The sequence below is a fragment of the Myiozetetes cayanensis genome, unplaced genomic scaffold (assembly GCF_022539395.1).
Source record: "Myiozetetes cayanensis isolate MyiCay16 unplaced genomic scaffold, myiCay2020 scf100, whole genome shotgun sequence".
NCBI classification, from domain to species: Eukaryota; Metazoa; Chordata; class Aves; order Passeriformes; family Tyrannidae; genus Myiozetetes; species Myiozetetes cayanensis.
Genome location: NW_026086606.1, coordinates 47219 through 68675, shown reverse-complemented (window position 1 = coordinate 68675; position 21457 = coordinate 47219). Strand labels below are relative to the sequence as shown.

Below are 21457 nucleotides of genomic sequence, written 5' to 3'. Positions count from 1 at the left end.
TACGGCTCTGGCATGGTGAGGGTGGAGGATTGGAGGGGACAGGGAAAATGAAACTTTCCATCTTCCTCCTCCACTTCTCCTTCCTCCTCCTCCTTATCCTCGGAGGGACAACAAGTGAGTAGAGCTGGAAAAAAAAGGGGAGGGGGGAGTTGTTTTCCTTGGATGTTTTTTTTTGGGGGGGCACGATGAGGTCGGACTGGGAGGTGACATCTTGTGACACCCCAGGGGGGATCCTCAAGGGGGTTTCTCCCAAACCCGTCCCCTCCTTTCCGTGGTCAAAATCCCCCCTCTTTGAGGTCGTGTCCCACCATGAGAGGGGTCGGGGGTCCCAGAGGGATGGGTTGCGTGTCCAGAGATGGATCAGGATCCACAGGGATGCATCAGGGATCCACAGGGATGGGTCAGGGATCCACAGGGTGGATTAGGGATCCACAGGGATGGGTTGGGGATCCACAGGGATGGGTTGGGGGTCCAGGGAGATGGATCAGGATCCATAGGGATGGGTCAGGGGTCCACAGGGATGGGTCAGGATCCACAGGGATGGATCAGGGTCCACAGGGATGGGTTGGGGATCCACAGGGATGGGTCAGGGTGGTCCAACCCAACCCCTCCTCACCCTGGGCCGACATCCCCAAACTGGCCCCACTTCCCACCCACCCCCGACCTTCCCCCAATCCCAGCACCGGGACACGGATGGAGCTGCGGATCGGAGCCCCCCCACCCCCTCCCCCGCTCATCCCAGCGGTCGGAGCTCGCAAAACTCGTTAAGAGGCCGAGCTAATTACACAAGAGCAGCTCATTAAGGAGTGAGGCAGCTCCGTCTCAGCTGGAGAATCTCAACCGGGAGCAACCGGAGTGGGAAAAAATGGGGATTTTTTGAGACAACGAGGCCTTTTTTGGGGGGGCATTTTAGGGGTTTTTTTGGTGTTGTTTTTGTTAATTCGGGTAGTTTGGTTTTTTTCCCCCGAGCTGGGAATTTTCCAAGGGAAATTTAAGGATTAAATACAAAAAGCAAACCCTCCAACACACTTGGATTTGAGGGTGGAAAACAAAGGGAATCTCCTTGGGTTGGGGGGTGACGGGAGCTGTAAATGGGGACCAAAGGTGTCACCTGCCGGTCCGGAGTCCAACGCTGGGAATGTGGGAGCGTCTCCACTCCTTTCCCTGTCGGGAATCGAGGCTCGGGATCCGTGTGGGGAATGTGGGAGTGTCTTTGTTCCATTTCCCTGTCAGGAATCGAAACTCCACGTCTGTGTCAGGAATGTGGGACTGTCTTTGTTCCTTCCCCCTTTTGGGAATGGAAAGTCCAATTCCACATTGGGAATGTGGGAGCCTCTCGGCTCCTTTCCCTGTCGAGAATGTAAACTCTGGATCCGTGTGGCAAATGTGGGAACAACTCCCCTTCTTCTCTCTTTCGGGAATCGGAAAAAGGGCAAAAGGGGCAAAGAAGGGCCAAGGTCTGGGTGTAGAAGAGAAACCGGGGCCACTGGAGATCCAGGGAATGCAGAGGGCTGGGAACGTCACAGGGAGAGGTGGATTGGATAAGCAGGAAGAGGGTAGAAAATGAAAAAGCAAAGGGGGATGTTCTTGGGGATCCCAAACCCGTGGAAGGCCCAGTGTGATCGTAGGGGCGTTCCCACCTGATCTGACAGGTCCCAAAAACCTCAAAGAGCCCAAGAGGGCCTGGGGGAGGTTTCCAAAATCCAGATGGAAAACTGGGACACCAAGAGCAGGACACAACCTGAGACCCCCTCAGACTGAGCATCTTGGCTCTCTCCGCAGGCTCCGGCGACGCTGCCGAAACCCCAGGCGGGATCGACTCCAAGCACACTGTGGGGGCAGGGCCAGAATCCAGGAGAAGCAGAGAGGACACGGAGCTCTGGGCAATTGGGATACCGGGAACGGTTGGAGATGAAAGAATCCCTGAGAAAAAGGAAGAAAAGGAAACATCCAGACAGGAAGGAACACCCCTGAGAATTGAAAAGAGGGACAGTGGAACCAGGAACACTCAAACAACAAAGGAATCCACTGCAACCAACACTCCTCCAACTGAGGAACACACTGAGCCCAACACTACACCCACAAAAGGACCCTCCATGCCCAACAATCCACGCAGAGAAGAAAACCTTGAGCCCAACACTCCACACACAGAAGAAGGCCCTGAGCCCAACATTCCTGCAACTGATGAACCCACCGAGCCCAAACCCACACCCACGGAAGAAGGCCCTGAGCCCACCCCTCCTCCGACGGACGAACCCACTGAGCCCGGACCTACACCCACCACGGAAGAAGGCCCTGAGCCCACCCCTCCTGCGACGGACGAAGCCCCCGAGCCCGGACCTACACCCACCACGGAAGAAGGCCCTGAGCCCACCCCTCCTGCGACGGACGAAGCCCCCGAGCCCGGACCCACGCCCACGGAAGAAGGCCCTGAGCCCACCCCTCCTGCGACGGACGAAGCCCCCGAGCCCGGACCCACGCCCACGGAAGAAGGCCCTGAGCCCACCCCTCCTGCGACGGGCCAGAAGCCCCCGAGCCCGGACCCACGCCCACGGAAGAAGGCCTGAGCCCACCCCTCCTGCGACGGGCCAAGCCCCGAGCCCGGACCCACGCACCACGGAAGAAGGCCCTGAGCCCACCCCTCCTGCGACGGGCGAAGCCCCGAGCCCGGACCCACGCCCACGGAAGAAGGCCCTGAGCCCACCCCTCCTGCAGACGGGCGAAGCCCCCGAGCCCGGACCCACGCCCACGGAAGAAGGCCCTGAGCCCACCCTCCTGCGACGGGCCGAAGCCCCCGAGCCCGGACCCACGCCCACGGAAGAAGGCCCTGAGCCCACCCCTCCTGCGGCGGACGAAGCCCCCGAGCCCGGACCCACGCCCCCCACGGAAGAAGGCCCTGAGCCCACCCCTCCTGCGACGGACGAAGCCCCCGAGCCCGGACCTACGCCCACCACGGAAGAAGGCCCTGAGCCCACCCCTCCTGCGACGGACGAAGCCCCCGAGCCCGGACCCACGCCCACGGAAGAAGGCCCTGAGCCCACCCCTCCTGCGACGGGCCAAGCCCCGAGCCCGGACCCACGCCCACGGAAGAAGGCCCTGAGCCCACCCCCTCCTGCGACGGGCCGAAGCCCCCGAGCCGGACCCACGCCCACGGAAGAAGGCCCATGAGCCCACCCCTCCTGCGACGGACGAAGCCCCCGAGCCCGGACCCACGCCCACGGAAGAAGGCCCTGAGCCCACCCCTCCTGCGACGGGCGAAGCCCCGAGCCCGGACCCACGCCCACGGAAGAAGGCCCTGAGCCCACCCCTCCTGCGACGGGCGAAGCCCCCGAGCCCGGACCCACGCCCACGGAAGAAGGCCCTGAGCCCACCCCTCCTGCGACGGGCCAGGCCCCCGAGCCCGGACCCACGCCCACGGAAGAAGGCCCTGAGCCCACCCCTCCTGCGACGGGCCGAAGCCCCGAGCCCGGACCCACGCCCACGGAAGAAGGCCCTGAGCCCACCCCTCCTGCGACGGACTGAAGCCCCCGAGCCCGGACCCACGCCCACGGAAGAAGGCCCTGAGCCCACCCCTCCTGCGACGAGACCAGGCCCCCGAGCCCGGACCCACGCCACGGAAGAAGGCCCTGAGCCCACCCCTCCTGCGACGGGCCGAAGCCCCCGAGCCGGACCCACGCCCACGGAAGAAGGCCCTGAGCCCACCCCTCCTGCGACGGACGAAGCCCCCGAGCCGGACCCACGCCCACGGAAGAAGGCCCTGAGCCCACCCCTCCTGCGACGGACGAAGCCCCCGAGCCCGGACCCACGCCCACGGAAGAAGGCCCTGAGCCCACCCCTCCTGCGACGGGCCGAAGCCCCGAGCCCGGACCCACGCCCACGGAAGAAGGCCCTGAGCCCACCCCTCCTGCGACGGACGAAGCCCCCGAGCCCGGACCCACGCCCACGGAAGAAGGCCCTGAGCCCACCCCTCCTGCGACGGACGAAGCCCCCGAGCCCGGACCCACGCCCACGGAAGAAGGCCCTGAGCCCACCCCTCCTGCGACGGACGAAGCCCCCGAGCCCGGACCCACGCCCACGGAAGAAGGCCCTGAGCCCACCCTCCTGCGACGGACGAGCCCCGAGCCCGGACCCACGCCCACGGAAGAAGGCCCTGAGCCCACCCCTCCTGCGACGGACGAAGCCCCCGAGCCCGGACCCACGCCCACGGAAGAAGGCCCTGAGCCCACCCCTCCTGCGACGGACGAAGCCCCCGAGCCCGGACCCACGCCCACGGAAGAAGGCCCTGAGCCCACCCCTCCTGCGACGGACGAAGCCCCCGAGCCCGGACCCACGCCCACGGAAGAAGGCCCTGAGCCCACCCCTCCTGCGACGGACGAAGCCCCCGAGCCCGGACCCACGCCCACGGAAGAAGGCCCTGAGCCCACCCCTCCTGCGACGGACGAAGCCCCCGAGCCCGGACCCACGCCCACGGAAGAAGGCCCTGAGCCCACCCTCCTGCGACGGACGAAGCCCCCGAGCCCGGACCCACGCCCACGGAAGAAGGCCCTGAGCCCACCCCTCCTGCGACGGACGAAGCCCCCGAGCCCGGACCCACGCCACGGAAGAAGGCCCTGAGCCCACCCCTCCTGCGACGGACGAAGCCCCCGAGCCCGGACCCACGCCCACGGAAGAAGGCCCTGAGCCCACCCTCCTGCGACGGACGAAGCCCCCGAGCCCGGACCCACGCCCACGGAAGAAGGCCCTGAGCCCACCCCTCCTGCGACGGACGAAGCCCCGAGCCCGGACCCACGCCCACGGAAGAAGGCCCTGAGCCCACCCTCCTGCGACGGACGAAGCCCCCGAGCCCGGACTCCACGCCCACGGAAGAAGGCCCTGAGCCCACCCCTCCTGCGACGGACGAAGCCCCCGAGCCCGGACCCACGCCCACGGAAGAAGGCCCTGAGCCCACCCCTCCTGCGACGGACGAGCTCCCGAGCCCGGACCCACGCCCACGGAAGAAGGCCCTGAGCCCACCCTCCTGCGACGGACGAAGCCCCCGAGCCCGGACTCCACGCCCACGGAAGAAGGCCCTGAGCCCACCCCTCCTGCGACGGACGAAGCCCCCGAGCCCGGACCCACGCCCACGGAAGAAGGCCCTGAGCCCACCCTCCTGCGACGGACGAAGCCCCCGAGCCCGGACCCACGCCCACGGAAGAAGGCCCTGAGCCCACCCCTCCTGCGACGGACGAAGCCCCCGAGCCCGGACCCACGCCCACGGAAGAAGGCCCTGAGCCCACCCCTCCTGCGACGGACGAAGCCCCCGAGCCCGGACCCACGCCCACGGAAGAAGGCCCTGAGCCCACCCCTCCTGCGACGGACGAAGCCCCCGAGCCCGGACCCACGCCCACGGAAGAAGGCCCTGAGCCCACCCCTTCCTGCGACGGACGAAGCCCCGAGCCCGGACCCACGCCCACGGAAGAAGGCCCTGAGCCCACCCCTCCTGCGACGGACGAAGCCCCCGAGCCCGGACCCACGCCCACGGAAGAAGGCCCTGAGCCCACCCTCCTGCGACGGACGAAGCCCCCGAGCCCGGACCCACGCCACGGAAGAAGGCCCTGAGCCCACCCCTCCTGCGACGGACGAAGCCCCCGAGCCCGGACCCACGCCCACGGAAGAAGGCCCTGAGCCCACCCTCCTGCGACGGACTAGGCCCCCGAGCCCGGACCCACGCCCACGGAAGAAGGCCCTGAGCCCACCCTCCTGCGACGGACGAAGCCCCCGAGCCCGGACCCACGCCCACGGAAGAAGGCCCTGAGCCCACCCCTCCTGCGACGGACGAAGCCCCCGAGCCCGGACCCACGCCCACGGAAGAAGGCCCTGAGCCCACCCCTCCTGCGACGGACGAAGCCCCCGAGCCGGACCCACGCCCACGGAAGAAGGCCCTGAGCCCACTCCTCATGCACGGACGAGCCCCCGAGCCCGGACCCACGCCCACGGAGAAGGCCCTGGGCCCACCCCTCCTGCGACGGACGAAGCTCCCGAGCCCGGACCCACGCCCACGGAAGAAGGCCCTGAGCCCACCCTCCTGCGACGGACGAAGCCCCCGAGCCCGGACCCACGCCCACGGAAGAAGGCCCTGAGCCCACCCCTCCTGCGACGGACGAAGCCCCCGAGCCCGACCCACGCCACGGAAGAAGGCCCTGAGCCCACCCTCCTGCGACGGACGAAGCCCCGAGCCCGGACTCCACGCCCACGGAAGAAGGCCCTGAGCCCACTCCTCCTGCGACGGACGAAGCCCCGAGCCCGGACTCCACGCCCACGGAAGAAGGCCCTGAGCCCACCCCTCCTGCGACGGACGAAGCCCCCGAGCCCGGACCCACGCCCACGGAAGAAGGCCCTGAGCCCACCCCTCCTGCGACGGACGAAGCCCCCGAGCCCGGACCCACGCCCACGGAAGAAGGCCCTGAGCCCACCCCTCCTGCGACGGACGAAGCCCCCGAGCCCGGACCCACGCCCACGGAAGAAGGCCCTGAGCCCACTCCTCCTGCGACGGACGAAGCCTCTGAGCCCGGACCCACGCCCACGGAAGAAGGCCCTGAGCCCACCCTCCTGCGACGGACGAAGCCCTCGAGCCCGGACCCACGCCCACGGAAGAAGGCCCTGAGCCCACCCCTCCTGCGACGGACGAAGCCCCGAGCCCGGACCCACGCCCACGGAAGAAGGCCCTGAGCCCACCCCTCCTGCGACGGACGAAGCCCCCGAGCCCGGACCCACGCCCACGGAAGAAGGCCCTGAGCCCACCCCTCCTGCGACGGACTAAGCCCCCGAGCCCGGACCCACGCCCACGGAAGAAGGCCCTGAGCCCACCCCTCCTCCGACGGACGAAGCCCCCGAGCCCAGACCCACGCCCACGGAAGAAGGCCCTGAGCCCACCCCTCCTCCGACGGACGAAGCCCCCGAGCCCAGACCTACGCCCACGGAAGAACCGACTGAGCCCACCCCTCCTCCGACGGACGAAGCCCCCGAGCCCCGACCTACGCCGACAGAAGAACCGACTGAGCCCAACACTCCTCCGACGGGTGAACCCACCGAGCCCCGACCTACACCCACAGAAGAACCGACTGAGCCCAACACTCCTCCAACTGAGGAACCCACGGAGCCCAACACTCCACCCACACAAGAACCCACGGAGCCCAACACTCAACCCACTGAGGAACCCACGGAGCCCAACACTCCACCCACAGAAGAACCCACTGAGCCCAACACTCCTCCCACTGAGGAACCCACGGAGCCCAACACTCCACCCACAGAAGGACCCACGGAGTCCAACACTCCACCCACAGAAGGACCCACGGATCCCAACAGTCCACCCACACAAGAATCCCACGGAGCCCAACACTCCACCCACAGAACAACCCACGGAGCCCAACACTTCTCCCACTGAGGAACCCACAGAGCCCAACACTCCACCCACAGAAGAACCCACGGAGCCCAACACTCCACCCACACAAGAACCCACTGAGTCCAACACTCCTCCCACTGAGGAACCCACGGAGCCCAACACTCCACCCACACAAGAACCCACTGAGTCCAACACTCCTCCCACTGAGGAACCCACGGAGCCCAACACTCCACCCACAGAAGAACCCACGGAGCCCAACACTCCTCCAACTGAGGAACCCACGGAGCCCAACACTCCACCCACACAAGAACCCATGGAGCCCAACACTCCACCCACAGAAGAACCCACGGAGCCCAACACTCCACCCACAGAAGAACCCACGGAGCCCAACACTCCACCCACTGAGGAACCCACGGAGCCCAACACTCCACCCACAGAAGAACCCACGAGCCCAACACTCCACCCACACAAGAACCCACGGAACCCAACACTCCTCCAACTGAGGAACCCACGGAGCCCAACACTCCTCCAACTGATGAACCCACTGAGCCCAACACTCCACCCACAGAAGAACCCACGGAGCCCAACACTCCTCACTGAGGAACCCACGGGCCCAACACTCCACCCACAGAAGAACCCACGGAGCCCAACACTCCACCCACAGAAGAACCCACGGAGCCCAACACTCCTCCCACAGAAGAACCCACGGAACCCAACACTCCACCCACAGAAGAACCCACGGGCCCAACACTCCACCCACAGAAGAACCCACGGAGCCCAACACTCCACCCACAGAAGAACCCACGGAGCCCAACACTCCACCCACAGAAGAACCCACGGAACCCAGCACTCCACCCACAGAAGAACCCACGGAGCCCAACACTCCTCCAACTGAGGAACCCACGGAGCCCAACACTCCACCCACAGAAGAACCCACGGAGCCCAACACTCCACCCACAGAAGAACCCACGGAGCCCAACACTCCACCCACAGAAGAACCCACGGAGCCCAACACTCCTCCAACTGAGGAACCCACGGAGCCCAACACTCCACCCACAGAAGAACCCACGGAGCCCAACACTCCTCCAACTGAGGAACCCACGGAGCCCAACACTCCACCCACAGAAGAACCCACGGAGCCCAACACTCCACCCACAGAAGAACCCACGGAGCCCAACACTCCACCCACAGAAGAACCCACGGAGCCCAACACTCCTCCACACTAGAGGAACCCACAGACCCAACACTCCACCCACAGAAGAACCCACGGAGCCCAACACTCCACCCACAGAAGAACCCACTGGAACCCAGCACTCCACCCACAGAAGAACCCACGGAGCCCAACACTCCTCCAACTGAGAGAACCCCACGGAGCCCAACACTCCACCCACAGAAGAACCCACGGGGCCCAACCTCCTCCAACTGAGGAACCCACGGAGCCCAACACTCCACCCACAGAAGAACCCACGGAGCCCAACACTCCACCCACAGAAGAACCCACGGAGCCCAACACTCCACCCACAGAAGAACCCACGGAGCCCAACACTCCTCCAACTGAGGAACCCACGGAGCCCAACACTCCACCCACACAAGAACCCACTGAGCCCAACACTCCACCCACAGAAGAACCCACGGAGCCCAACACTCCACCCACAGAAGAACCCACGGAGCCCAACACTCCACCCACAGAAGAACCCACGGAGCCCAACACTCCTCCAACTGAGGAACCCACGGAGCCCAACACTCCACCCACAGAAGAACCCACGGGCCCAACACTCCACCCACAGAAGAACCCACGGAGCCCAACACTCCACCCACTGAGGAACCCACGGAGCCCAACACTCCACCCACTGAGGAACCCACGGAGCCCAACACTCCTCCAACTGAGGAACCCACGGAACCCAACACTCCACCAACTGAGGAACCCACGGGGCCCAACACTCCATCCACAGAAGAACCCACGGAGCCCAACACTCCACCCACAGAAGAACCCACGGAGCCTAACACTCCTCCAACTGAGGGACCCACGGAACCCAACACTCCACCCACAGAAGAACCCACGGAGCCCAACACTCCACCCACAGAAGAACCCACGGAGCCCAACACTCCTCCAACTGAGGAACCCACGGAACCCAACACTCCACCAACTGAGGAACCCACGGAACCCAACACTCCACCCACAGAAGAACCCACGGAACCCAACACTCCACCCACAGAAGAACCCACGGGCCCAACCTCCTCCAACTAGAAGAACCCACGGAGCCCAACACTCCACCCACAGAAGGACCCACGGATCCCAACACTCCTCCAACTGAGGAACCCACGGAACCCAACACTCCACCCACAGAAGAACCCACGGAGCCCAACACTCCACCCACAGAAGAACCCACGGAGCCCAACACTCCACCCACAGAAGGACCCACGGATCCCAACACTCCTCCAACTGAGGAACCCACGGAACCCAACACTCCACCAACTGAGGAACCCACTGAGCCCAACACTCCATCCACAGAAGAACCCACGGAGCCCAACATTCCTCCAACTGAGGAACCCACGGAGCCCAACACTCCTCCAACTGAGGAACCCACGGAGCCCAACAGTCCACCCACAGAAGAACCCACGGAGCCCAACACTCCACCCACAGAAGAACCCCCTGAGCCCAACACTCCACCCACAGAAGAACCCACGGAGCCCAACACTCCACCCACAGAAGAACCCACGGAGCCCAACACTCCACCCACAGAAGAACCCACGGAGCCCAACACTCTACCCACTGAGGAACCCACGGAGCCCAACACTCCACCAACTGAGGAACCCACTGAGCCCAACACTCCACCCACAGAAGTACCCCCTGAGCCCAACACTCCACCCACAGAAGAACCCACGGAACCCAACACTCCACCCACAGAAGAACCCACGGAGCCCAACACTCCACCCACTGAGGAACCCACGGAGCCCAACACTCCTCCAACTGAGGAACCCACGGAGCCCAACACTCCTCCAACTGAGGAACCCACGGAGCCCAACACTCCTCCCACAGAAGAACCCACGGAGCCCAACACTCCTCCAACTGAGGAACCCACGGAGCCCAACACTCCTCCAACTGAGAACACAGACCCAACACTCCACCCACAGAAGAACCCACGGGCCCAACACTCCTCCAACTGAGGAACCCACGGAGCCCAACAGTCCACCCACAGAAGAACCCACGGAGCCCAACACTCCACCCACAGAAGAACCCACTGAGCCCAACACTCCTCCCACAGAAGGACCCACGGAGCCCAACAGTCCACCCACAGAAGAACCCACGGAGCCCAACACTCCTCCTACAGAGGGATCCAGCACCACCACTCGTGGCCCCACCACCACTGCAGGTATCTCCCACCTCGCCTCCCTCTCTTCCCTGCCTTCCCTCTTTTTCCCATGTCCGGGAGTCTTCCTGCTCCTTTCCCACCAACCTCCCCTTCCGCAGGGTCCTGCCTGAACAACGGCACGTGGGTGGACGGGCAGTGCCAGTGCCTGCCCGGCTTCTTTGGGACGCGGTGCCAGGACGTCGTGGACACCATCGAGACCACGCCCAGTAGGAATTCCGGGCTGGGGTTTTTTTTTGGTGGGGGGATGTTTTGGGCACTGGGATGTTCTCCCACTGGTGGGGGAGCAGGAGGAGCTGGGGAGGGTCCTCCACGGGTGGGGGAGGGTGGAGTGTGGCCGTGTCCGGGAGAACCACGGGATTCAAAAATCTGGGAAGAGGGAATGGTTCCTGAGGGTTCTACTCGCGGAGGGGGAGGCAGGTGTAGGATCCACCTGGGTTTCACAACTTGGGACTCTGGGAGATGGGAAGTGGCCCAGCCCATCCTGGGATCACCCAGAGGAGCCGGGTACCATCCCAGGTCCATCCCATCTCCTCCATGTGCTGGTCCATCCCATCTCCTCCACATCCTGGTCCATCCCATCTCCTCCACATCCCAGTCTATCCCATGTCCTCCACATCCCTGTCCATCCCATGTCCTCCACGTCCTTGTCCATCCCATCTCCTCCACATCCTGATCTATCCCATGTCCTCCATGTCCTGGTCCATCCCATCTCCTCCACGCCCATCCCATCTCCTCCACCTCCTGGTCCTTTCCCTTCTCGACAGAGACCAACGGGACGGTGCCGGTGGAGCTCCACGTCACCAACCGCGATTTCACCGAGGAGCTCAGGGACAGCTCCTCCCCTGCCTACCAGGAGTTCGTCAAGAACTTCACTGAGCAGGTAGAGGACCCCCCCCCGGGCTCAGGATCTCCTGGTCAGAGCAGCCGGATCCATCCCACGGGAGGTCCTTCGGGGTCTCCTCTGGCTCCACCAGGATGGGTTTGTTCGAAGGGTGGGGGTGGAGGGTGGGGGTGACACCTCCAAAGAGGGATGTCCAGGAGGCGGGAAGGAGGAAGAGGTCCCCTCCCAAGATCCCCCCCGGAGACCTCCTCTCTTCCAGATGGACAGGGTCTACAAGGACATCGAGGGCTACCAGGGCATCGAGGTGCAGGAGCTCCTGTGAGTGCGGGGCGGGGCAGTGGGAGGGGCAATGGGGTGGGGCAATGGGGGCGGGGCAGCAGGGGCAGGGCAGTGGGGTGGGGCAATGAGGGCAGGGCAGTGGGGGTGGGGCAATGGGGTGGGGCAATGGGGCAGGGCAGCAGGGGAGGGGCAGCAGGGGGAGGCAACAGGGAGGGCAACGGGGTCATCCCTCTGGGGAGGGAAAAAGAGGGTTTTGGAACCAGGCTCTGGCTTTCACCCCCTCCCTCCCCAAAACAAGCGCCGGCAGGGGGGGGGTCATGGGGGTCGTGGGGGTCATTGGGAAAAAGGGGTGTTTTGAACCTGGCTCTTCCTTCCCCCCCCCTCCCCCCAAGCAATGGCAGCGTGCTGGTCCGTCACACCATCATCGTGGCCCTGCTGGTGACCACCCAGAGCCAGGAGAAGCTGCACAACATCACGGTCAACGTGCAGGAGAAGATCAAGGAGGGGGTCACGCAGTTCAACTGCACCGACGGTACCTGCGGGTTTAGGGGGGAGGGGGGACAGGACACCCTTGGGGCACCTTCCCAACCTCCCCCCCGACCCGGGACTGCCCCTGGAGGGGGATTTGGGGAGTGACCCCCCCCCCCCAACACACCCTGATTTACCCTCTGCTCCAGACATCCTGTGCTTTGACTCCTCCCAAGTCACGGTCTCGGAAGGTCAACTCCAATTCGACAAGGAAGGTGAGCAGGGGGTCCCTCTGGGAGGGGTCCACCCCGGTTTTGGGGTCTCCAGGGTCCCCTCCCCCCTCCCCAGCTGAGCTGTGTCCCTCTCTGCAGCCTATTGCCAGAGCCAGGCGCCTCAGGGGTACCAGGAGTTCTTCTTCCCCAACCTGACGAGCTCGGGGGTGTCCTGCATGTCCAACTGCACGCCGGGCACCGCCAGCACCATCGACTGCCACCGCGGCAGGTGCCAGCTCACCAGGACAGGCCCCCAGTGCTTGTAAGGGCTCCAGGGGACCCCTCCCTCCTCCCCTAAAGGTGTCCCGGGGGGAGAAATACAGCCCTTCTGGGGGGTCTCTGTGGTTCTTAAAACCCCTCGGGGTTGGAGGGGGGTCTTGGGGATGATCCAGCCCTTCTGGTGGATCTCCATGGTCATCTCCTGGGCTAAAACCCCCTGGTCTGGAGGAGGATCTTGGTCCTCATGGATCCACCCCTTCTAGGGGGGGTCTCCATGGTCCTTCCAAGGGCTAAAAACCCCTCAGGGTTTGGAGGGGGGTCTTGGGGATGATCCAGCCCTTCTGGGGGGTCTCCATGGTCACCTCCTGGGCTGAAAACCCCTCGGGGTTGGAGGAAGATCGTGGACCACACGGATCCACCCCCCTGGTGGCTCTCCACGACCCCCAAACCCCCCCGGGGTTCCAGCAGGATCTTTCTCCCAAAGACGCTGCACGGTCGGGTTGTGGGGGGAGCGGGGAGGGGTTGGTGGTTTCTTCTGGTGGTCCCAGCTTGGGGTTCACCCCCCTGTCCCCCCCCTCCCCAGCTGTGAGGACACCAACCTGTACTGGTACCAGGACAGCCGCTGCAGGTCGAGGGTCAGCAAGCTGGGCGTGGGCCTGGGCGTGGCCGTGGCCGTCCTGGCCGTCACCGTGGTCGTCCTGGCCGTCCTCCTGGCCCTGGCACGGAGGTCCCGCCGGTCCCAGGGGTAAGGGGGGGACGGGGGAGAGAAACTGGGGGGGGTCTGACCCCTGGGTGTCCCCCCTGGGGTGGTTCCTGGGTGAGCTCCTTGGGGCAGACTGGGAGGGACTGGGCAGGGATTTGGAGGGACTGGGAGGGGACTGGGATCTACTGGGGTGGACTGGGAGGGGATTGGGATATACTGGGATGGACTGGGGTATAGTGGGATATACTGGGATCTCCTGGGATGGACTGGGGGGAGATTGGGATGTACAGGGATGCACTACGGTATAGTGAGATGTACCAGGAGGGAACTGGGATATACTGGGATGGACTGGGATATACTGGGAGAGTGGGAAGGACCAGGAGCAGAGTGGGAGGGTCCTTCTTGGGAGGGGGGAGAGGAGGAACTTGTGAGGGGGGGTTCCAGGCAGGGATGGTGACCCCCTGAGACCCCTCCCACCCCCACTTTAACCTCCCCTCCGTGTCCCTCAGGCAGCAACCGGTGATGGAGCAGTGGTACCAGGACAGCAGCGAGGAGTGGGACCGCCCGGGCAGCTTCGCCTTCCGCAACCAAGGTTGGGGGGTCTGTGGGGCTGTGGGGTGTCTCTGGTGACCCCCTGGGTGGGGGCATGGATTTGTGCCCACCCTGACCCCCCTCCTCCTCCCCATCCCCTGTGTCCCACAGGAGCTCAGCTGGAGGACGACCGTGATGTGTTGGACTTGTGGGCGCCGGTGAGTGCGGGGGGGGTGTTTGGGGGGTGGGGAGGGGTGGGGAGGGGTGGGGACAACCCCCTCCCTCCCCCAAATCTTCCCCCGGTGGGGTCGTTCCCTCCGGGGCTGACACGTCCCCGGCAGATGCGGATCCCGAGGCCGAGGGAGATCGTCACGGAGTTCTGAGGCAACGGGGAGGGGATTCCCGCCACGGGGCTGTCGTCATCGTCATCGTCATCATCATCATCATCATCATCATCATCATCATCATCGTCATCGTCATCGTCATCGTCATCGTCATCATCATCAGCATCGTCATCATCATCATCATCGTCATCGTCATCGTCATCGTCATCGTCATCGTCATCGTCATCGTCATCGTCATCGTCATCGTCATCGTCATCGTCATCGTCATCGTCATCGTCATCATCATCGTCATCGCCATCATGAATGTCGTGATAACACCATCATTGTCGTCATCCTCATGGTCACCATCGTTATCATCACCAAAGTCATCGTCCTCCTCACCCCTCCCCCACCATTTTGGGTGGGTTAGTGACCCCATTTTTAGGGTCAGGTTCCCCACTTTTAGGATGGTGACCCCAATTTAGGGTGGTGACCCCAATTTGGGGGGGTGACCCCAATTTAGGGTGGTCACCTCCCACCCAACAGCACTTTCGGGCCATCACCCCTCTCCAAGGTCATCCCCTCCCCCTCCCCCAAATTCAAGGGTGAGACCCCCCCCTCACCCCTCAAACCACGGGGCTGGACCCCCAAACTGTCCCCAATAAAGTCCTTCCAAAGACTCCTGGAGCTACTGGTTTGTACTGGGACCACCCAAGTGTCGACCTGGGGAGGGGGACAAACCGCCATGGGGGTCGTGGGGTCACGGCCTCTCTCTGTTGCCTTGACGACAGCGCCCGGTCCCTCCGCCGGACTCCTCATGTTGCCATAACAACAGGCCACACCCCTCCCGTCGCCTTGGCAACCGGCCGCTCCCTTGGCGACAGGCCACGCCCCCTTCTACTGGGAACCCCTCTCTGCGTCCTCGGTGATTGGACGCTCACTCTCCTGTTGCCGTGACAACAGACCACACCCCTCCGTTGCCATGGTAACAGCCCACTCTCCGCCCGTGTCCATAGCGACAGACCACGCCCCCTTCCCGGAAGTCCCTCTCCATTGCCCTGAGGACAAACCACACCCCCTGCGGTTGCCTTGACGACAAGCCCCGCCCCCAAGCCCTCAGCCCTGCCCAAACCGGAAGCGGCGCACCGTGCGCGGTGACGTCACACCAGAAGCGGCGGCCCCGGCGCGGCGCTGCCGGAGCGGCCCCGTCCGGCCCCCGGACCCCGGGACCCTCCGGGACTCCCCCGATCCCCGGGACCCCCGGCCGCGGCTCCGGCCGAGGCCGCGCCCCGGGACACGGCGCTATGGTGAGTTTGGGGGGGAATCGGGGAGAGTCACGTGACGGGAGGTCACGTGGTGCGCGGGGGTCGTGATCCGCGGTGTGACCTTTGACCTCTGACCCCGGAGCATGCGGGTCCAGCTGCTGTTCAACCGCCAGGGGAAACTGAGGCTGCACAAGGGGTACCTGAACCCCCCACTCCGTGACCCCAAACTGCCCCCAAATACCCCCAAATCCCCCCAAAGTGCCCCCAAATCCCCCAAACTGCCCTCAAATACCCCACAAATCGCCCCAAACTGCCCACAAACTCCCCCAAAGTGCCCCCAAATCCCCCCAAACTGCCCCCAAATCCCCCAAACTCCCCCAAATCCCCCAAACTGCCCCCAAATCCCCCAATGTGTCGCTCCCAAATCCCCACAAATCCTCTGCCCCAAATCCCCCAAACTGCCCCCAAATGCCCCCCAAACTGCCCCCAAACTGCTAAATCCCCCAAATCCTCCCCAAATCCCCTCAAACTCCCGAACTGCCCCCAAATCCCCCAATTGACCCCCGATGTGGCACAGATGCAGTTCCAGCTGCTGTTCAGCTGCCAAGGGGAAGCTGAGGTTGCACAAGGGGTACCTGAACCCCCACTCTGTGACCCCAAATCCCTAAACCGCCCCCAAAGCCTCAAACTCCCCAAACTGCCCCAAATCCCCACAAACTTCTCCCAAATCCTCCAACCCCTAAACCCTCTCAAACCCCCCCAATTTCCCCCCACCCCCAGATGCGGTTCCAGCTGCTGTTCAGCCGCCAAGGGAAGCTGAGGCTGCAGAAGTGGTACCAGAACCCCCAAACTGCCCCAAATCCCCCAAACTTCTCCCAAACCCTCTCAAATTCCCCAAATCCCCCAAACTGCCCCCCCAACCCCCCAATTTCCCCCCAGATGCGGTTCATGCTGCTGTTCAGCCGCCAAGGAAGCTGAGGCTGCAGAAGTGGTACCAGAACCCCCACTCTGTGACCCCAAATCCCCTAAACTGCCCCCAAATGCCCCCAAACTTCTCCCAAACCCTCTCAAATTCCCCAATTCCCCCAAATCCCCCCAACTGCTCCCCAAACCCCCAATTTTCCCCAGATGTGGTTCAGCTGCTGTTCAGCCACCAAGGGAAACTGAGGCTGCAGAAGTGGTACCAGAACCCCCACTCTGTGACCCCAAACTGCCCCCAAATCCCCTAAACCCCCAAATCCCCTAAAGTGCCCCCAAATCCCCCCAAACTCCCTCCAACCCCGGACTGCCCCCAAAACCCCCAAACTTCTCCTCCCAAATGCTCCCAACCCTCTCAACTCCCCAATTTCCCCCAGATGCGGTTCATGCTGCTGTTCAGCCGCCAGGGAAGCTGAGGCTGCAGAAGTGGTACCAGAACCCCAAACTGCCCCTAAATCCCCCAAACCCCCCCAATTTTCCCCAGATGCGGTTCATGCTGCTGTTCAGCCGCCAGGGGAAGCTGAGGCTGCAGAAGTGGTACCTGGCCACGGCTGACAAGGACAAGAAGAAGATGGTGCGGGAGCTCATGCAGGTGGTGCTGGCCCGGAAACCCAAAATGTGCAGCTTCCTCGAGTGGAGGGACCTCAAGGTGGTCTACAAGAGGTGAAGCCCCCTCTGCCCTGCAAAAAAAAAAAAAAATGGTGATTTAAAAAAAAAAAAACCACGTGCGCTTTTTACATCAAAAAAGTGATAAAAAAAAAAACAAAAAAGGGTTTTTATCTCCCCCAAAAATGAGTTTGTTTGAAGAGGATGCGGCTTGCAGAGGAGAGAAGAGGATTGGCAATCAGAAAAAGAGGGGTTTTCCAAAAAAAAACCAAAAAAAAAAAAAGGTCTTTGCCTCAAAAAAATTTAAAAAAAAAAAAAGCAGATTTCCCATTAAAAAAAAAAAAAGGAGATTTTGCATTCAAAAAAGTGTATTTGCCCCCCCCTAAAAAAAACAGATTTCCCGGCAAAAAAGGAGCTTTTCCACTAAAAAAGGAGGTTCCCCACCAGAAAAGCGGATTTTCCACAAAAAGAAAAAAAAAAGCATTTTCCATAAAAAAGTGGGTTTTCCACCAAAAAAAGAGGCTTTCCCACAAAAAAAAGCTTATTTTTCCCCCAAAAACCCCCACCTTTCCAAAATCCACCTTTCCCACCCAAAATTCACCTGTTCCACCTAAAGTTCCAACACTTCCCTTGAGAAAATCCACTTTCTTCCCCCAAATCCACCTTTTCGACCTAAAAACCCACCCTTTTCCCTAAAAATTCACCTTTTCCACCGAAAGATCCACCTTTTTCCAAAAAAAAAAAACCCTTTTCCCTAAAATTCCACCTTCTGCCCAAAATATCCACCTTTTTCCTCCCCCCAGAAAACACCGTTTCTCCCCCCCAAAAAGCCCGCTTTTTTTCCCTGAAAATCCGCCTTTTCCACCCAAAATTCCACCTTCTCCCCCCTGCCCCGCAAAAAAAAAAAATCCCCCTTTTCTTCCCAAAAATCCATCTTCTCCCACCTCAAAATTCCACCTTCTCTCCCCCCAAAAAAATCCCCTCCCAATTTTGGGCCCCCCCCAGGTCCGCTTTGACCCCTCCCGAGACCCCAGGTTGGGTTGGCCACGGTGGGCGCAACCCCCTCACCTTTGGGGGGTCCTGGTGGACACCCCCCCATCCCCTGGCGGGTTTTGGGGGGTCCAGGAGCCCCCCCAGCCCGGATTTGGCCCCCCCAGGTACGCCAGCCTGTACTTCTGCTGCGCCATCGAGGGCCAGGACAACGAGCTGATCACCCTGGAGCTGATCCACCGCTACGTCGAGCTGCTCGACAAGTACTTCGGCAGCGTGAGTGGGGGGCACCAGGGGCACCAACAACACCCCCAGGGACACCCCCAGGGCACCAGGGACACCCCAGGGGCACCAGGGACACCCCCAGGGCACCAGGGACATCCCCAGGGCACCAGGGGCACCCCAGGGCACCAGGGACACCCCAGGGACACCCCAGGGGACCAGGGACATCTCAGGGACACCCCCAAGGGACATCTCAGGGACACCCCAGGACTCCAGGGACATCTCAGGGGTACCCCAGGGCACCAGGGACATCTCAGGGACACCTCAGGGACACCCCAGGGACACCCCAGGGGCACCAGGGACATCCCAGGGGCACCAGGGACACCCCCAGGGCACCAGGGACATCTCAGGGACACCCCCAGGGCACCAGGGACACCCCAGGGACACCAGGGACATCTCAGGGACACCCCAGGGGCACCCCAGGGCACCAGGGACACCCCAGGGACACCCCAGGGGACCAGGGACACCCCCGGGACTCCAGGGACATCTCCAGGGACACCCCCAGGGACACCCCCAGGCACCAGGGACATCTCAGGGATACCCCAGGGCACCAGGGACATCTCAGGGGCACCCCAGGGACACCTCCAGGGACACCCCCAGGGCACCAGGGACACCCCAGGGACACCCCCAGGGACCAGGGACATCTCAGGGACATCTCAGGGACACCCCAGGGGCACCCCAGGGACACCCCCAGGGACACCAGGGACATCTCAGGGACACCCCCAGGGCACCAGGGACACCCCCAGGGCACCAGGGACACCCCAGGGCACCAGGGACACCTCCAGGGTTACCAGGGACATCTCAGGGGCACCCCCAGGGCACCAGGGACATCTCAGGGGCACCCCAGGGACACCCCAGGGCACCAGGGACACCCCCAGGGACACCCCAGGGACACCCCCAGGGGCACCAGGGACACCTCAGGGACACCCCCAGGGCACCAGGGGCACCCCCAGGGCACCAGGGACATCTCAGGGACACCCCAGGGGCACCCCAGGGCACCAGGAACATCTCAGGGACACCCCCAGGGCACCAGGGACATCTCAGGGACACCCCAGGGGTACCCCAGGGGACAAGGGACATCTCAGGGACACCCCCAGGGACACCCCCAGGGCACCAGGGACATCTCAGGGACACCCCCAGGGGCACCAGGGACACCTCCAGGGCACCAGGGACATCTCAGGGGCACCCCAGGGCACCAGGGACACCCCCGGGGACACCCCAAGTGCCACCAGGAGCCTCCCAGCTCCTCCCCCTGAACTGGGGGGGTTCTCTTGGGCAGGTGTGTGAGCTGGACATCATCTTCAACTTCGAGAAGGCCTACTTCATCCTGGACGAGTTCGTGATGGGGGGCGAGATCCAGGACACCTCCAAGAAGAGCGTCCTCAAGGCCATCGAGCAGGCAGACCTGCTGCAGGAGGTGGGGGGGACAAATCCGGGGGGAGGGGGGAAAGTGGGGACCACCAGAGTGGTGAGGGACCACCCATGGGTCAGGGGGACCACCCACAGGGGTGTGGGGACCACCAGAGTGGTGAGGGACCACCCGTGGGTCAGGGGGACCACCCATGGGTCAGGGGGACCACCAGAGTGGTGAGGGACCACCTGTGGGTCAGGGGGACCACCAGAGTGGTGAGGGACCACCCACAGGGGTGTGGGGACCACCAGAGTGATGAGGGACCACCCATGGGTCAGGGGGACCACCAGAGTCATTGTGGGACCACCAGAGTGGTGAGGGACCACACGTGGGTCAGGGGGACCACCCGTGGGTCAGGGGGACCACCAGAGTGGTGAGGGACCACCCATGGGTCAGGGGGACCACCCGTGGGTCAGGGGGACCACCCGTGGGTCAGGGGGACCACCAGAGTCATTGTGGGACCACCAGGAGGGTTGTGGGGACCAGCAGGGTCATGATGGACCTTATGGGACACCTGGGGGTTGGGGGGACCACCAGAGCCACCCCCAGACTGTGCCGTGGACCCCCCCCCGGCCCCCCCTTTTTGCTGCAGCGGGTGGGGGGTGGGGGATAGGGGGGGTCACTGCGGCTGCTGCAGGGAAATGAGTCACCAGTGCTGCAGTGACGGCTCTGACCCCCCCCGGGGACCCCCCCAGCGTGTGACACCCCCCCATGTCCCCATGTGACACCCCGTGTGCCCCAGCATGTGACACCCCCATGTCCCCACATGTCCCCCATGTCCCCTCAACATGTGACACCCCCATGTCCCCACGTGACACCCCCCGTGTGCCCCCAGCATGTGACACCCCCATGTCCCCACGTGTGACACCCCAGTGTCCCCCCACGTGTCTTTTGGGGGTGTCACTCCTTTTTGGAGGGGGCTGGTGGGGGGATAAAGGGGTGACCCTCCAGTGTCTCTTTGGGGGTTACCCCTAACCCCCCGAGCCCCCTGTGTCACTTTAGGGGGGAAGAAGGTCACCCCTTTTGGGGGTGTCTCCCCTTACCCCTAGGGACCCCTTTGCCTTTTTTGGGGGTGGGGAGGTGTCACCCTTTATGCCCCCCAAACCCTGACCCCCTTCCTTTCCCCCAGGAGGACGAATCCCCCCGGAGTGTCCTGGAGGAAATGGGGCTGGCATAGCTCCCCAAATTTTGGGAGGAGAAGGGAGGCTGGGGGGGGTTGGGACCCCCCCAAAAATTTTAGGGGGTGTCCCAACCCCACCCCCTGGAACCACAAGGGACCAACCCCTTCCCCCCCCCAGAGAAGACCACCAGGAGATGGGGGGGGTGGGACACGCCCCCCCCAAATGACCCCCCCACTGTAAATATATATATAGCTGGGGGCCCAATTTATTGGGGGTGGGTCCCCAATTTAAGGGGGGGTCCCCAATATTTTGGTAGGGGGGGTGCCCCTGTGCCCTTCCCTTCACCTCTGTTTTGGGGAGGGGGTCACAAGTGGGTACCCCCCCAAAACTGGGCACAGACCCTCAGCTGCCTT

The 21457-nt window shown here is 63.4% G+C and overlaps 2 protein-coding genes across 4 annotated transcripts; both read left to right on the top strand.

Moving 5' to 3' along the window:
* Window positions 1-10928: 10928 nt before the first annotated feature.
* LOC126634931 (mucin-3B-like) lies at window positions 10929-13583 on the top strand. The gene is made up of 7 exons (XM_050305847.1): window positions 10929-10961; window positions 11520-11635; window positions 11856-11914; window positions 12268-12407; window positions 12553-12618; window positions 12715-12877; window positions 13418-13583. Exons 3-7 carry the CDS (start codon window positions 11856-11858, stop codon window positions 13581-13583), a joined length of 594 nt encoding a protein of 197 aa, XP_050161804.1. The 5' UTR covers window positions 10929-10961; window positions 11520-11635.
* Window positions 13584-14045: 462 nt separating this feature from the next.
* On the top strand, window positions 14046-21106 carry AP1S1 (adaptor related protein complex 1 subunit sigma 1). Of its 3 annotated transcripts, XM_050305862.1 has the most exons (6): window positions 14046-14129; window positions 14240-14286; window positions 17119-17297; window positions 18398-18506; window positions 19792-19929; window positions 21053-21106. In XM_050305862.1, exons 1-6 carry the CDS (start codon window positions 14060-14062, stop codon window positions 21098-21100), a joined length of 591 nt encoding a protein of 196 aa, XP_050161819.1. In that variant the 5' UTR covers window positions 14046-14059; the 3' UTR covers window positions 21101-21106. The 3 variants fall into 3 exon arrangements, with proteins under 3 accessions (XP_050161819.1, XP_050161820.1, XP_050161821.1); XM_050305863.1 differs by lacking the exons at window positions 14046-14129; window positions 14240-14286 and adding an exon at window positions 15647-15698; XM_050305864.1 differs by lacking the exons at window positions 14046-14129; window positions 14240-14286 and adding an exon at window positions 16814-16836.
* Window positions 21107-21457: the final 351 nt, after the last annotated feature.

What these genes read in the sequence shown, in the direction of transcription:
- LOC126634931 (XM_050305847.1), top strand. Translation starts at nt 11,856, where the DNA reads ATGGACAGGGTCTACAAGGACATCGAGGGCTACCAGGGCATCGAGGTG. An exon ending in ATCGAGGTGCAGGAGCTCCT is followed by an intron (nt 11,915 to 12,267) that starts GTGAGTGCGGGG and finishes CCTCCCCCCAAG; the next exon opens with CAATGGCAGCGTGCTGGTCC. An exon ending in ACTCCAATTCGACAAGGAAG is followed by an intron (nt 12,619 to 12,714) that starts GTGAGCAGGGGG and finishes CCCTCTCTGCAG; the next exon opens with CCTATTGCCAGAGCCAGGCG.
- AP1S1 (XM_050305862.1), top strand. Translation starts at nt 14,060, where the DNA reads ATGGAGCAGTGGTACCAGGACAGCAGCGAGGAGTGGGACCGCCCGGGC. An exon ending in TCGACAAGTACTTCGGCAGC is followed by an intron (nt 18,507 to 19,791) that starts GTGAGTGGGGGG and finishes TCTCTTGGGCAG; the next exon opens with GTGTGTGAGCTGGACATCAT. An exon ending in AGGCAGACCTGCTGCAGGAG is followed by an intron (nt 19,930 to 21,052) that starts GTGGGGGGGACA and finishes CCTTTCCCCCAG; the next exon opens with GAGGACGAATCCCCCCGGAG.